Source organism: Sciurus carolinensis, chromosome 11 (genome assembly GCF_902686445.1).
Source record: "Sciurus carolinensis chromosome 11, mSciCar1.2, whole genome shotgun sequence".
Classification (NCBI taxonomy): domain Eukaryota; kingdom Metazoa; phylum Chordata; class Mammalia; order Rodentia; family Sciuridae; genus Sciurus; species Sciurus carolinensis.
Window position 1 is genome coordinate 71,393,115 of NC_062223.1, and position 15,957 is coordinate 71,409,071.

The 15,957-nt window shown below is 41.5% G+C and overlaps 1 protein-coding gene across 1 annotated transcript; it reads right to left on the bottom strand.

The window, feature by feature from the left end:
• Positions 1-4,054: 4,054 nt before the first annotated feature.
• LOC124960213 (alpha-1,3-mannosyl-glycoprotein 2-beta-N-acetylglucosaminyltransferase-like) lies at positions 4,055-5,679 on the bottom strand. The gene has a single exon (XM_047518845.1). The coding sequence runs from the start codon at positions 5,523-5,525 to the stop codon at positions 4,179-4,181; it is 1,347 nt and encodes a 448-aa protein (XP_047374801.1). The 5' UTR covers positions 5,526-5,679; the 3' UTR covers positions 4,055-4,178.
• Between the last annotated feature and the right edge of the window lie 10,278 nt (positions 5,680-15,957).

Consider the following 15,957-nt stretch of genomic DNA (forward strand, 5'->3'; position numbering starts at 1 on the left):
CAATAATGTGTCTGGGTTATAGCAGTCCTTCCCTAGTACTAATATGACCATAGGGATATGGATTTTAAGGGCCAGTCTTTTCTTTTTCATGGGTTCTGGTTCATAGGATGGGGTGTCTGTTTTGGTTCTTAGTCACATTCCTATTCTATAATTCTGCTTTGACCTTCAGTCATCTGCCAGGCTTGTAATTTGATAGTCCCCTTCTCATGATTGTGGTACTTTCTTCAGAGAAAGTGGACCTGTTCACTGTAGTCAGAATTCCTCAGCATCCACTGAGCTGGTCTTCTGCCTTTGCCTTCCCTTGTCTGTATCCTATCATCCTGTTGGGATGTCCACTACTCTTTACGCTTCCACTTATTCTAGGTTTGCTGTCTGAATTTACTGTTCTAATTGAATCTGAATGGAAAAGACTCTGTGGAAAATGATCAACATCCCAACGTGTGTGATTTTGATTCAAAAATCATTTTCAAAGTGATCAGATGTTTTAAAAATTTGTTTTATTTATCCAGGACAGTACAATGAAGTTTGATATATTTCATACATATATATGTGTATATCTATATAATACATACAGTATATATGGAGTACCACTTTCCATTCTTCTGATTTTACATGATGTGAAATTACATTGTTTGCATATTCATATATAAACATGTAGGAATATAGGAAAGTAATGTCTGATTCATTCTACTCACTTACCTACTCCCAATCCTACTTCCATCTCTTCATTCCCCTTTGTCTATTGCAAAGTACTTTTATTCCCACTTGCCCACATTGTGTGTTAGCATCTACATATCAGTGTGAATATTCATCCTTTGGGTTTTTGGAATTGGCTTATTTCCCTTAGTCTGATAGACTCCAGTTCCATCTCTTTACCAGCAAATGCCATAATTTCATTTTTCTTTATGGCCGATTTAAATTCCTTTGTGTATATATACACCACATTATCTTTATCCATTCATCTGGTGAAGGGCACCTAGTTTTGTTCCATAGTTTACCTATTATGAATTGAGGTGCTATCAACATTCATCACATCAATAGACAATGATCACATGATTATCTCAAAAGATGCAGAAAAAGCATTTGACACAGTACATCACTCATTCATGTTCAAAACACTAGAAAACTAGGCATAGTAGGAACACCCTCAATAATGTAAAAGTTATATGTGGTAGACCAAGACCAACATCATTTTAAATGGAGTAAAATTGAAAGTGTTCCCTCTCAAACCTGGAATAAGACAAGGATGCCCTCTTTCACCACTTCTATACAATCTCGTCCTTGAAGTTCTAGCCAGAACTAGATTGAAGAAAGAAATTGAAGGGATATGAAAAAAAAAAGAACTTGAACTATCCCTGTTTGCCATTGACATGATTCTATATTTTGAAACCCAAAAAAAGCTCCACCAGAACACTTCTAGAGCTCATAAACTCATTCAGCAATAGCAGCAAGACATAAAACTAACATCCATAGATCAAAAGCATGCCTCTACATCAGTGATGAATCAACTGAATGAGAAATTAGGAAAACTACTCCATTCACAATATCCTCAAAAGAATAAAATATTTGAGAATCAATCTAACAAAAGCAGTGAAAGATTGCTACAATGAAAACTACATGACACTAAATAAGGAAATTGAAGAAAACTTTAGAATGTGGAAAGATCTACCTTGTTCTTGGATAGTCAGAATTAATATTGTCAAAATGGCCATACTATCAAAGCTCTTTACAGATTTAATACAATTCCTATTAAAATTCCAATGATGTTCTTCATACACTAGAAAAAGCACTCATGAAATTCAATTGGAAAAGAAGAGACCCACAATAGACAAATAATCCTTAGCAAGAAGAGTGAAGCAGGAGGTCTAACAATACCAGAACTTCAATTATACTACAGAACTATAGTAATAGAAATGGCATGGTATTGGCACCGAAACAGAAATGTGAACCAGTGATGCAGCATAAAAAACACAGAGAAAAAGCCATATAAGTAGTTATCTTATAGTAGACAGACAGATATCACACTCTCAATAGACACATGAAAAATGGCTTTCTTTTTTTTGCAGTGCATTATAGCTGTAAGTATTCATGGGGTTCATTTTCACATAATCACATATGCATGAATTATAATTTGCTCCAATTTAATTTCCCAGAACCTCCTCCCTCTCTCTCCTCCCTCCCTATCTCCACTTCTCTTCTTCACTATTCTTCTCCTCCATCTATTTATTGTTTTTTGAATCGGTACTTTGTAGGTGTACATACAGTTGGAATTCACCATTGTCCACTCACACATGCACACAGCATGATTTTGTCAACTTAATACCACAGTTCCTCCTATTTCTCACCCCTCCCATTCTCCACACCACTGATTTCACTTCCATTTTTTGGTGCCCTCCTTCCCCATCCATTTTTTCCTTATTTTCTCTAGCTTCCACATGTGTCAGAAAACATTTGACCCTTGTCTTTCTGAGTTTGGCTTATTTTGGTTAGCATGATGTTCTCCATTTCCATCAATTTATTGGGAAGATAGGAGTCAACAGGTGAATGTATAAAATTCACTTGTCATATCTACACAATGAAGTTTTACTCAGTCATAAGGAGGAAGGGTGAAACTATGGCAGTGTCCTTCTTCCACCTTTTCTCATGGGAAGAGAGATTATATCATCTTTATTTTTTTCCTAAAGCACTTACTACTTTCTGGAATATTTTAAAATTTGTTTCTTTACTTAATATCTTGAATTTTTTTTCAGAATATACACATATCTTGTCTTCTTCATCACCCTATACTCAGCACATAGAATGTGTGACACTTACCAGTATGAATAAATATTGGAGAAAGAATTAACTGTTCCCCAGATTTATCCTGTAGGGCCACTGCTGTGTTGTGGACACTTTGCCATCTTGATCAATATATTCCTTGATCACTCTCTAGTGAAGGATCTCCTTAGATATCTGTCTGACGCACATAGTGGAGATAGGGGAAGAGTGGCTAATGCTGGGTAATGTTAAAGTTGCTGACAAGTCGTTCATCTTAACATTATCTAGATGTGCCATGGTTCAAAGGATCAGATTTTCTTTCTTTTTTTTTTTTTTCAGACAGTTCAGCCTTTATTTTTGAAAATAATTCTGTAGATTCCACTTTCTTTCGTGAAATGGAGGTCAGGCAAGAAATAAAACACACAAATTCCTTTCCAACCTGCCATCTGCATCCTGATCTGTAAGGACATGACAATATTTGGGGGAGGCTCAGCAGAATCTGATCCATGGATAGGGCTGTCCTGGTCTCAGGTACTCTAACTCACATGGAGAGAGCCACCAGAAGCCAAAGCCTTCAAAGGGGAGGTGTGCACCAAACCCCAGGGAGAAAAGGACACAAAGAGCTCATTTGTCTCCCACCAAAGCCAGCATGGAACCCTCCTAAAGCAACAGGGAAGGGAGTGATTTTTAAAAGAAGGGGGAAGGATAGGGTCTCTTTGAAGCAAAAAGAAGGTAGTCTCACAGAGGCTTCCTCTTACACCTTTGCCCTGACATGAGCTAAGGAAGGGTTTTGCTCTTCCCTCTTCCACTTCTCATCTTAGAAATCATAGATTGTTAGGCTGCAGGGAATGAAGAGCTGAGAGGAAGTCAGGGTAAGGAGAGAGAGCTGGAAGCTGGAGGCAGTAAACCCTAGCAAATAACTCTCTACCCTACCCCTCATAATGAAATTCTTTTTGTTAGTCTCCTTTTGGCCACAAATATGTTCCCTTCTCACATAACCCAGTCCCACATTGGGAGTAGGTGGAGGAGGAGAATAGTACAGGAGGGCTCACGCCCTGGCTGAGAGAAGAGGCTTGATCAAGAGAATTAGTTGCCAACCTCTCTATAGATGACTTGGAGAAAACTCAGGACATAGACATTCCTAGTCCCAACAAGCCCAAGTCTCCCACTACCACACAGTGGTTTCTTGCTTAACACCCCCCTACATGCCCCAGAATGGTTCCCATCTGACTCCCTTAAGAACGGGGAGAATAAATGCTCACCTTATCATTTGTGCACTTGAATGCCACTCAAAAAAAAAAAAAAAAAAAAAGGATAAAATGGACCCAAGAGGAAAACACAGACAGGATGATGCAGCCCAGGGACTGCTATCCTATCTCAGCTCATGATATGACAAGGAAGGAACCAAAGAGGAAGAGCTGCTAATTCCAGCTAGGATCATAGCCATCCCAAGTCTGTGGGGGTGCCAGGTGGACACGGTGGCCCCGGAACTGGAAGGTGACAATGCCCCTGTAGCCAGCCCTGGGAACACCTGACCTGAGATCATCCATGACACCTAGAGCCTTGGCGAAGGCCTTGAAACTGTCCCTGCCTGTGTACTGCACTCGCACCTCACCCAGCTCCTTCCGATCATTGGTCCTCACTTTCTCCACCTGTAGCTGAGGAGTGCCATAGACACGGGCAAAGTCATAGACCTGGTCATAGGTCTCCTGCTGCAGGTATGACAGGTCCAGCTGGGTGAAGGGCACAAACTGCTGGTTCAACTTGATGAACTTAAGATGCTGGTCAAAAAACTGCCCGTGGCTCACACCCTTATGGCCAAAGGTCATCGTTCTTGAGATCTCAGGGCGCACACAGGCCCGGCCCTTCCGTTGCTCAGGCTGGCGCATCCAGTCGTCCCAGAAGGCCTTAGGCCACTTGGGCTCTAGCTCATCCCACAATTCAGCCAACAGTAGCCAGCCCAGGCCAGGAAAAAAGTCTGTGCGGTACAGCAGCTCAGGCTTGCTTGAGTCCACCATCTGTTCCTTACCGTTGTCATTCCAAGCAGATACACACCAGAGAGAGGGTTCATCCCTCAGCAGTGGATAAGTGGCCTGGAAGTACTCAAAGAAGTCTGGTGCCACCTCTAGATCATCCTCCACCACCACAGCTGCTGGGAACTTGAACTCATGGAATATCTGTCCCAGCGCCCAGCGGTAGTGCCTGGCGATCTTATAGTAGCCCTGGAACTTGCGGTGGTCCGGTTGCACAGCAATGTTGCTTAGGTCAGGCTGTCGGATGTGCGTGACTGCACTGCCATAAGAAGCAATGACCTGGGCTGTCTCCTCATGCCCACAGTCCTGGCTGACAATGATAGGGAAGTGCTCAGCTGAGGGTTGATAATACAGCAGCTTGTCCAAACAGCGTTGGACAGTGCTGCGGTCACAGGCAATGACCAGGATGGGGATCACATCTGGCGGTGGGGTCACAGGCACATGAGACCGGGCAGGAGGTGCCACAGTGGGCACCCTCCACTGCTGGCTCCATAAAGCATGGTGCTCCCTGATCTGCTGCAATAGCCACCGCTGACGTTCCAACTCCACCTCAGCATCCTGAGCCAGGCGGGTCACCTCCCGGGTAAGGCTGGCTGGGTCATCATCAAAAGCACTGTCCGAGGGCGGCCTGCCAGGCACTGGGCATGTCCAGAAGAAGAGGAGCAGCAGGGCGTTCCAGGCTACAAAGAGGATAGTGCCCCACAGCACAAGCCCTGCAGACTGCTTCTTCAGCATCCTGGCCCCCACAGGGGAGGGCGGGCAAACAGAGGACTCAAGGCTGCCCGGTTTCCTGGCTCTCTCACCCAGTTCTAGGGTTGCTTCCTCCAGAATATGGGACTAGGAAGCAGCCATGTACCTTTCTTCTCTCAGTTGCTTCTCTGGAGATCATGAAATCCCCATCCAACACTCCATTTTCAAAACTGGGAATCCAAATCAAATCCACCAAAGTGCAGTTTTTTCCTCTTATCCAGTTCCAAAGTCCATGGCTGAAAGAACTCTGAGGAGGAGGAGTCTGGGGGGAATGGGTGTGTCCAAGCCCCTCCCCCCCACACTGCAGACTTCAATGTCCCTCCCTGAATGATGTCTATTACATCCCTTCATTCAGCTGGTTTACTAAGCTCAGAGGGTAGTGATGGGCAGAATCCAGGTACTATCCCATCTTCTGTTCAGGCAGGGGAAGTCATCCACCCTGAGGACTGGTCCGTCTGTCTTCTGCTGGGATTCGTGAGAAGAAACAGGCCTTAGAACCCGCATGGCCCAGAAGGCTGATTTCTGTATTAACCTTCCACATGCATTCCTTGCTCTCTTTTCTTCATCCCTCACCTCCCCCTCTGCTTTCAATACTGTGCCAGGGATGTAATTCCTAATCTCCATCAAACTCCTTCACAGGGCCACTCCCGAAAGCACTCTCCTGGAATGTTTTAGGCCTGACTCCAGTCTTGTAGTCCAGGAATCCACCCTTATCAGGATCAGATTTTCTATTTCTGTTTCCTATTGAATGCTAGGTTATAAAATGCTCCATATGTCTTGGGACTTCTGTGAAAATTTTTTATTAAAATTAAAATTAACCAGTTTCAGATGTTGATGTATAGAATTGTGAAAATCTGTTTAAGGTAAGATTTGAAGGAAGACATAAATATTAGGATGCAACTATTTCCTTGTTGGTACACTGTTAGCTTAATGAAAGCTTACTGTAAGGCTCTTGTGTCTTATTATTGACTGATACAATTGATTAGAATGTAACATTTCCCTGGATTCAAATGTAGCTCATTATCAACACCGCTAGGCCTTTTGACCTGTTTAACATGCAGAAAGTTATGATCGCCCACCGACCGCAGGCGGTGGGCAATCACAATGCGTACACTCTTCTTGATCACAGGAGCCAAAAAGGGGTTTATTCTACAAGTTTCAGACTTATATTGAGAACATCAGCCTATCAGAGAGTACACTACCAAAAAAGTCAGCCTATCAAGGAACAGTCTCCAGGGAGATACCAGGATTGCCTCATGTACAAGAGCCAACCAGAGTTACTTCCTAAAACTTGAATATGAGTGCAGCTATGTCTGGCAAGCTGCCAGGCGCCATCTTAGAGATCAGGCCACGGTGCGGCTCTGGGGCCCTCAGAGCCTGCCCGTGACATCTCCCCCTTATTCTTTAAATAAAGAAAAAGATGACTTGGGACCATGCCTGTCTTAGGTTGTCCATGGCAAATTACATCCTTACCCGTCATTGGAATTCTGACCTCTAGGCGTCAGAACCCTGTCTTAGGTTGGTATGCATTTCCACGGATCTTACCCGTCTTTGACTACTGGTCCAGCATGCTTAGCCATACTAGGGGGGGATGTGCCTGTCTCAATGGCTGTCAAAGTCTGTACTATAGCCCGTTGATGACATTGGGCATCTTGGCGAGATCTGATTTTGCTGCGTATAACATAGGCTATCCCTAAGCAGATAATATCAGAACAGCTACTATTCCAGCCCACTGTTAACAAAGAGAACATCTCGGATACCGATGCAACTTGAACCCTGGTGACATTGACTCTGAGTATCAAATGTAGATGACCAATTACCAGTAAGGTAGACAGAGAGAATTTTAGATAACATAACCACAGAGCTAAGGTTATTATAAGCAATAGGGGTGACACACACTGCTCTTAAAGGATAAACACATCCCAGTCCCAAAAGTTCTTGCAAGATATCCACTTGTTCTTGTAGTAAGTCCACTCTTTGATTTACAAGGAGTATGCCTGCTGTTAGATGTTGGTTTAGGGTCTCTTTAGTCTGTAAGGCTGCAGCTGTATTTTCAGCCAAGTGATTGTTGTTGCTGTCTGTATGGTTGTGTCAATGCTGCTGCTGCGGTTGCAGCTGCGGCTGCAGAGACTGCTACCGTGGCGACCATGGCCGCTGTGATGCCAAAATCTCTCCTGTTTCTTGATAGTAACACTGGCAATTCCACATCTGTAACAGAGACTGGGACTGGTAGGAAGGTAGGAACACACATTAAGACTGCCAGCGGGAACCTAGAAGCATTCCAACATTGAGAGAGATAGCATCCTAAGAGACTAAAAAGAGGTTGTAAGTTAGTTCAAGGGGGGCTACGAGCATCATGGTCATCAGGAGTATGTTGGTCTGAGTTACTTGTTAGTAGCATTGGCACTGGTCGAGTTAGTCACTCAGGAACCCAGATAGGCGATGTTTTATCCTGTGGAAACACACAAACCAAGCTGCGGCTCCAGTAAAGCACTGGGTCCAGGCCATTCCATTGTCCTGTAAGAACATCCTTCCATTTTACTGTCGCTCTATCATGTTGTTTATGATTGCCATGTCTCTCAGTGGCAGAGTGACCCTCATTATCCAGAGTTAAAAATTTTTAAAATAAAGAGGCAAAGAAAAAGTTTATCTTTAGGGGACCTGAAGGTCTCCCCTATTCCCCCTTTTTGTTTATAAAGAGTATTTTTGAGGGTGAGATGTGCATGTTCAAAAATACCTTGTCCTTGTGGGTTATAAGGTATACCTGTGGTTAGAGTTATTTCAAATTTAGTGAGAAATTGGTTCTTACCAAATTTAGTTTTTAAAGAAAAATTTAGACTCTATAACATAGTACAATACTCTAACAGTTGCTTAACCATAATTGTATAAACCCCTATTTTTAAGACTAATTGTTCTAAAGAATAAAACTTAATAGACACAAAGTTAAGAGTAAATTAGTGTTTCTAAGAAATCCTTGTTATTTTACCATGTCATTTTACCATATAGATTAAACTTTGGTTTATATTAGAACATTAGTATTTCACGTTAGGAAAAACCTTAAATAGCTTTAAATGTTTCACATACATACAACCAACTTAGTTACATGCAAACTTGTTGAAACTTGCCCTTTATATAGACTTTCTTAGCACTTACTTAGACCCTCATTTATTTCATCACACAAGCACTTTCTTACCCAGAAACATTTCCTTTTCCCTTTTACTAAATATATTTTCATACCCAGAACCTTTATTTTCTCTTTCCTGTTGACCCCTTTTTGTTCACATTCTGAAACAACTCTTATGAAATTTCTAAATTTAAAAAAATTACTCTATTTTAATAAGATTAAATATTTTGTTATTTATAGTACTCTACATCAACATTTTATTAGTTTGACCACCTAGAGACTCTCGAGTTATTTTTAAGACATTTTACTTCTATTAGTTTACCCAATGTAAATTGAACCTCTTTAAATCACGTGAATTAAAAATATTTGGATCCATTTTTAAATTTTAATTTTAGGAGCACTCAATTTTGATACAGACAAAACATGACATCAGACAGCACAACATACACATAACACAAAATCAAAGGCCTTGAAACTTTATAGGTGAATCTCCATTGCAATGTAAGAGATGTTCAAAAACTCTAGTTGAGTAAAAAAAAATAGAACTGATCAAAAAAGTCATGAGCTCAAAAAAAAAAAATGTAGAATTCAAAAAAAACAAGAGTCCTGGAAAAATGATACGGCCATTAATTACTTTAGTAAAGCACCATAAAATTTACTTTTGCTGGAGTTCAGGTAAGACTTTTTGCTCTCTTTTTCTTTTTTACTGAGCCTTCAGGCTTTCTCTATTTACATTTCAATGTAAGCCTTGACTGAGATTTGGATCTGAAAGGGGAGAAAATGTTCCAGCAGAAACTTGATGCCTAGGGCATTTTAACCCTTAATCCTGGTTAGTAATCAATTCAGGTTTGGACGCAGAAAATTATGAAACAATTATCTCCCAATACTTGTGGGGTCTGGGGCTACTATATCATACTCCTTACTAGGACATGCCACTGATGGTTGGGCTGGTTACTCCCTCCCCATGGGCGTACGTGGGACCTCATGGCAAGAGGACTAGGTGGGCTGGGTGAGGCAAAGTTGGAGGAGGAGAAGGAATTAGCATAGAAGCGCAAGAAAGAAGAGACTTGAAGATAAGGAATCCCTTTCCATCTGCCCGCTGGCTTGCGGAGACTGTGTGCCAATATTTTGGTAGCCACAATCCACTGTCCCATGGAGCCATCTTTCATCCCTGCACAGGACAATTTGTGATTGGTAGTCATTCCTTCCCAAGCTAACTTTATAACATTTACTGGAAGGCCATACAAGGAGGGGGGAGGTTAGAGTCTGTGAGTTCTTGCCCAGTATCATAAAATGGCCACCGGGAAGATTTCCTGCCATCCGGAAGGAGGAGGGTGAGGGCTTTCATTGGAGTCTGATGTGGCCCCAGAATACAAGAGGGCAGCAATGATCCTCCCTGGGGCGGTAGTGGGCCCTCCCTATGTGTAGAGGCTGGCTGCCCTCATGGTTCCTCAACCTTGGGAGGAGCGGATTGAGATGGATTGGGCTCCTCATTAAAGGTCTCCCAACGTTGTTTACTATGTGGCAAGTTTCTGGAAGGAGATGCAACGGGAGGAGCCGGTGGTACTTTAGGCAGCAGCTCTTTGGGGAGAAACCTGGAGCCCCCTTTGGGAGATCCTGGAGAGAAGCAGGCCTTAAGGGTGGATAATGTAGGGCAGACTCCAAATGGGGGACCCTCCCCTAAACTGATTTCCCTCTTAAAGGTGTCCCAGGCTTTTTCCGCCTGTGTATCAGACCACTCAAGGCTGCTACTCTTCAGCATGAGTCTAAGAGCTGAGAGCGCAGGGTCACCATGTGTGGTGTGTGTTTGCCCCATCTTTTCTTTAGTAGATCCTGTAATAGCAAGATTTTTTGTTTTACATAGTAAATCCTCCTCTTCATCTGAACTATCCTCACACCCAGTTTCATTTTCCTTGTCTGTCTCTGATCTTATTGATGCCATTTCTGATGCTTTAGACCTTTCCTCTTTTATTTCCTCCAAAACTTCTTCCCCTTGTTTTATGGCCTCTCTGCATTTGGTTCGGGCTGTTTTAGTTTCAAGAGGAATTCCATTGGCCTGGAGCAAATCCTTTAAGGGACCTTCCATGCGCATTCGTGACATTTCAGTGCCCATATTTCTCTATTAAACTAACAGAGTGCAATGCACTTTAACTAGCAAAACAAAAGCGAAAACACTTACACTCAATCTCCGTCGCTCTCCGTCGCTTATCCCGCGAACTTTAACTCGTTGCTTATCCCGCGAACTTTAACTCCGTCGCTTATCCAGCGAACTTTAACTCCGTCACTTATCCAGTGAACTTTAACTCCGTTACTTATCCAGCGAACTTTAACTCGTCGCTTATCCAGCGAACTTTAACTTGTCACTTACCCTGCAAACTTTAACTCGTCGCTTACCCTGCAAACTTTAACTCGTTGCTTACCTTGCGACCTTTAACTCGTGGCGATCACAACGCATACACCTTTCTTGATCACAGGAGCCAAAAAGGGGTTTATTCTACAAGTTTCAGACTTATATTGAGAACATCAGCCTATCAGAGAGTACACTACCAAAAAAGTCAGCCTATCAAGGAACAGTCTCCAGGGAATTACCAGGATTGCCTCATGTACAAGAGCCAACCAGAGTTACTTCCTAAAACTTGAATATGAGTGCAGCTATGTCTGGCAAGCTGCCAGGCGCCATCTTAGAGATCAGGCCACGGTGCGGCTCTGGGGCCCTCAGAGCCTGCCCCTGACAGAAAGTTAGTAAGAAAGTCTTCTGCCATTTTAACCCTCTCACCATGCTACCTAATATTTTACGTGCTGCTGTTCAGTGTTTTGGAGTGAAGAAGTTACCATACTCTTTGTAACTCCCTATCTTCCTTTTATATTTGTGGCGAACAAAGCCCATGAGAGATGTTATGAGTAAACATTTTTCTTTCAATTAACTAGGTTTCCCAAGCATTTTCTTAAATTTTCACATTAGTGACTGGAGAAAACCCTGTTTTGCATCACTTGGTTAAAGTGGGATAGAGTTACTGTGCTTCTGTATTATCTGCTTTTCACATGGAAATTAGGCACACTTTTAATAAATTAATTTAGCGTTTCCCCCCAACACTTAAAAAATGATGAACTAGACAAAATGCAGAGTTTTACATAATCTAAAACTTTCAAAGCTGTGGTTTAGCAGATAGTTTATGATCAATTCCTCATTTCTGGGAAACACTTTCAAGTTTGTTAAGCCAGTTTTTGGAAACACTGGGATTTGCTTTAAGGTACATTGGTGTGAGTCACAATCAGACCTAGTCATTTGTATAACATTGATGGGTAATGGTTGAAAACTATTGTTGAGAGGTTTCATGCAATCATGTATTTCACAAATTTAGGGGCTTAAGTTTGATTCAGGAGCAGATTTTTACTTCTATTTTGAGAATATTTCTCATTAGTATTGAGTTATAAATAAATTGAGTCTTTTTGAAATAGGAATATTTGTAACAGTAAGATTTTTGTTAGGTATACTGATCTTTATGATAGTGAACATTATGTGAACAGAATTTTAACTGATTATTGCTTATTATTTAAGGAAATATAAATGCACTTTCATTATCAAGCACATGCTTGAAAGGAGTCTTGCAAGTGTGAAATCAAAGTCCACAGGGAAATACTCAAGTATAATTTATTCTTGTTATTAGACAGAAAATTAGAGAGGTTGAAAATATATGGGACATTATAAGTAAACATATCAGTAATTCATGAAATATATTTTTCTCAGGGTAACTGACCCAGACTTTGGCAACTGTTCTGATTGTGGATATAGAAACATTTTCATTTTGGGGTCAGAAGGTAGAGATGCATGATTTTGGGTTTAGTGGGACTTTCTGGAATGGAATTGATATATATATATTGTTTTCCTCAGTAGTCCTGGTAGGATGTCAATCCCAAGAGCAAGATTAAGACTTAAGTATCACATCATAGGGAAATTCTAGGTCTATTGAGAGCTTAAATCTATTAGACCCAGAATTAAATATACATGAAGTCCAACCATCATGAAGGACCATAACTTTTTTCTGGGTAGTTACATGAAGATGGCCTGTTAATGATATAGATATATAAGTAATCCCTCAGCCAATCTTGGATTTTTGATCTCTGAACAAAACTCAAAAATTTTAGCATTTGGAATTTATTCCTAATATGCTGTTAGTTTTCCTACTTGATTTCAAGTTTCATTCAGAGAATGTGGGAAATGTTCATATCAATGTTAAAGGGAAAAGGTATGGAGGAGACACAGTAGTGGGAGTGATGCCTGTCTTGGAATCTATATCATGTACAACCATAGAAACAATGATGTACCCCATTTTTGTAAAATGAATCAAAATGCAGTTTGTAAAACAATTTATAAATGAATAATTAAAAAGATAGTGAAGTGTGGCATAGACTCCTAGAAGCAGAAATGTATTTAAAAACATTTAATTTTCAGCTTTCATGTGACAGATGAGGATCCTCAAGTTGAGTGATGCTCCTGGGTTAATCCCAGGTGCAAATGTCATCTATGGTTGTTCAAGGACCAGAATGCAGAGCCTGTCACTACTCCTTTCATATCTCAGGTTTTCTCTTTTTCAAGTCATTCCCTGAATATATGTGTACCTATTTTCATTTCTCTTAATTTTGAGATAGTGTCTTGGCCTTGAACTTGCCACCCTCCTGCCTCAACCTCCCATGTATCTGGGACATCAGGAGTGCATCATGGTGTGGTGTATACCTTGTTTCTCCCAGTTCTTTACTTGTAGAAGAAAGCATTCCTTAACAATTGTAGGATTCAGATTGGTTTATATTTTGCCTAAATACCATATGAGTTTCTCAATGACTACAAATTGTCCTATCAATTTCCCTAACCAAGTTCTTGGAAGAAAGAAGTGGTTTTCGGAAATCTTTGCCCAATTAATATTGACCCATTATACTTAAGTGTCATTACTAGGGTGTTTTCTGATATTGTGACATATGAGAATGCTTCAGCAGAGCCCTGTGCACAGATCACAAATGTAGTCACTGTGAATCTTGCTTGTGATCTTCAAGCAGAGTGTTGTGCAAAATCACTCAGGAGAAGCTTTATAAGGTAACTCCTTCTAACCCAGTAAAACCCACTGCTCCACATGTCCTTCATTTTTACATGCATCTTATTTCTTTCAGGGTTCTGCCAACAGAAGAGGGATTGTTCTGTCCAGTGGAACCAGCACAGAGAAAGGAGACAACACCAATCTTTAGTTGACGAGATTTATTGTGTCCTCCCTGTTTTTCTGCCTCCTTTGTTCTCTCTCTATCTTCCTTCTTCTTCCCTATCCTTCTCTCCTCCTCTCCTCCTCCAGGCTCCTAGCTTATCAGCCAATTATAGCAAAACTTTCTCTCATGCAGGAGAGCATGCAGAGGAATGCTAGCATAACACTACATAAATCACGAGCTGTCCAGGCACGGCATGATATTAGATAGCTAATCCTTGAGATTGGCATTAACATGTCATAAGTCTCCAAGGAACTAGTAAGCAAGCAGCCTTTTTGGGTACCTCATTATTTTGGTAGCCAGCGCCCTTTAGCTCAGTGCCAGGTGCCATCTTGTCCAAGATGGCCCTCAACAGGCTCCCCCTTTTTATTATAAAAAGAAAAGGACAGTGACTGTGTCTGTCTTAGGTGCGAGAGTCAGACTTTTTCCTTACCTGTCATTAGGAGTCAAAGAGCTTTTGGCATGCTTTGATCCCTGTCTTAGGTTGGTATAACATCCACCCTGTGCTTACCTGTCTTTGACTACCAGTCCTGTAATTGGGAGAGCCAAATCTGCAGATTAGAGCCTTGGTCCATGGCCATACGGGCTTGCTGTACCACTAAGGCTTGCTGTCTGTTGACTCCTTAGAGACAACAGATATCTGAGCAGCAATAATAACAGCAAGAACAACAATCCCATCATAGCAAAATTCTCATCCATTGTTTATCAAATTGTAATGCTGACTATAAGAAAGTAATGATTTCTGGCATACCCAGGACCTTGACCTGAGTACTATTTACCACAAATATAGAATTTCTTAATAGGGTAGTCAAATTAGTAAACTCTTTAGTCCATGTCCCATTAAGCATGCTTCCAAACTTTTTGGACAGATTTGCAGCAGCAGTAATATTAGAATAGGGTATACGGGTAACACATAATGCTTGGGCATGCACTAGACAGCCCGTCTGTGTGGTAACAGTCAACATGTACACTTGTTCGTGTAGTAAGTCCACTCTTTGGTTTAGAATCAGGATTCCCATGGTGAGATGTGTATTGATGTTTTCCTGGGCTGTCAATGCTTTGGCAGTGGCTTGTGACAGATTGTTGAGGGCATGAGCAGTAGGTATGGCAGTTCCTAGGGCAAGTCCAGCAGCAGTGGCAGCAGCCACAGCAGCCGCTGCAGGAACAGTGATGGCTATAATGGTTGAGATACCAAAATCTCTTTTTGCTCTCACGGGTAGGAAATTCCACTCACTATGATTTAAGGTCACTGGGACTGGAATAAATTTAGGAATCCTGGCAATCACAGTCAGAGGAAATAATGAAGCATTTCAACAACTAGACACATAACACTCTTGGTTAGCGCAGTTAAGGACCTCAGTATCATTATCATTGTTATTAGTAATGTTAATATTAAACTTAGAACTATTAGACTGAATGAGCACAAATGGAGACGTGACACATGTGGGAGTAGGGGGGAAAGATTGATAAAAGGAAGAGTAATTGGCCTCGCACCCTGTATAACTATAAGCAGGTGTATTACTTCCCTTTATATAGGCTTACTTTTGACTGCATCTTTATTGAATGAGAGAGAGATTTCCTCCCTGTATCATGGTGGTTTCTGAGGTGGCCAACCAGAGGAAGCAAAGACTACCCCTTAACTTGCAGTTTAGACTTGTATTAAGTGGCTTTCCAGTGGAATCAGCTGATAGGTAAAAGATACCTAGAAGTTCTGTACTAGGAAATAATTGAGGGAAAACTTGTGCATCATGAGTAATAGGCAAGGGAATAGGCCAAATGGATAGCAGTCCTCAGAATATATCCCCAAAAGCTTTAGGAAGAGCTAACAACAGCAGGCTTACCACCACCACCATCATTTTGTGTTTCGGTGCCATTTTCTTTCTTAAGGATAGTTCTTACCAAGTGCTCCAGGACCCAGATAGGTTGTTGTTGGTCCTGAGGTAAAACACAAACAGATCCTCTCCCCCAAATTAATATTGGGTCAGGTCCTTCCCAGGACCCAGTCAAGATGTCTTTCCACATTGCTTGTGGTTGGCCACCAGA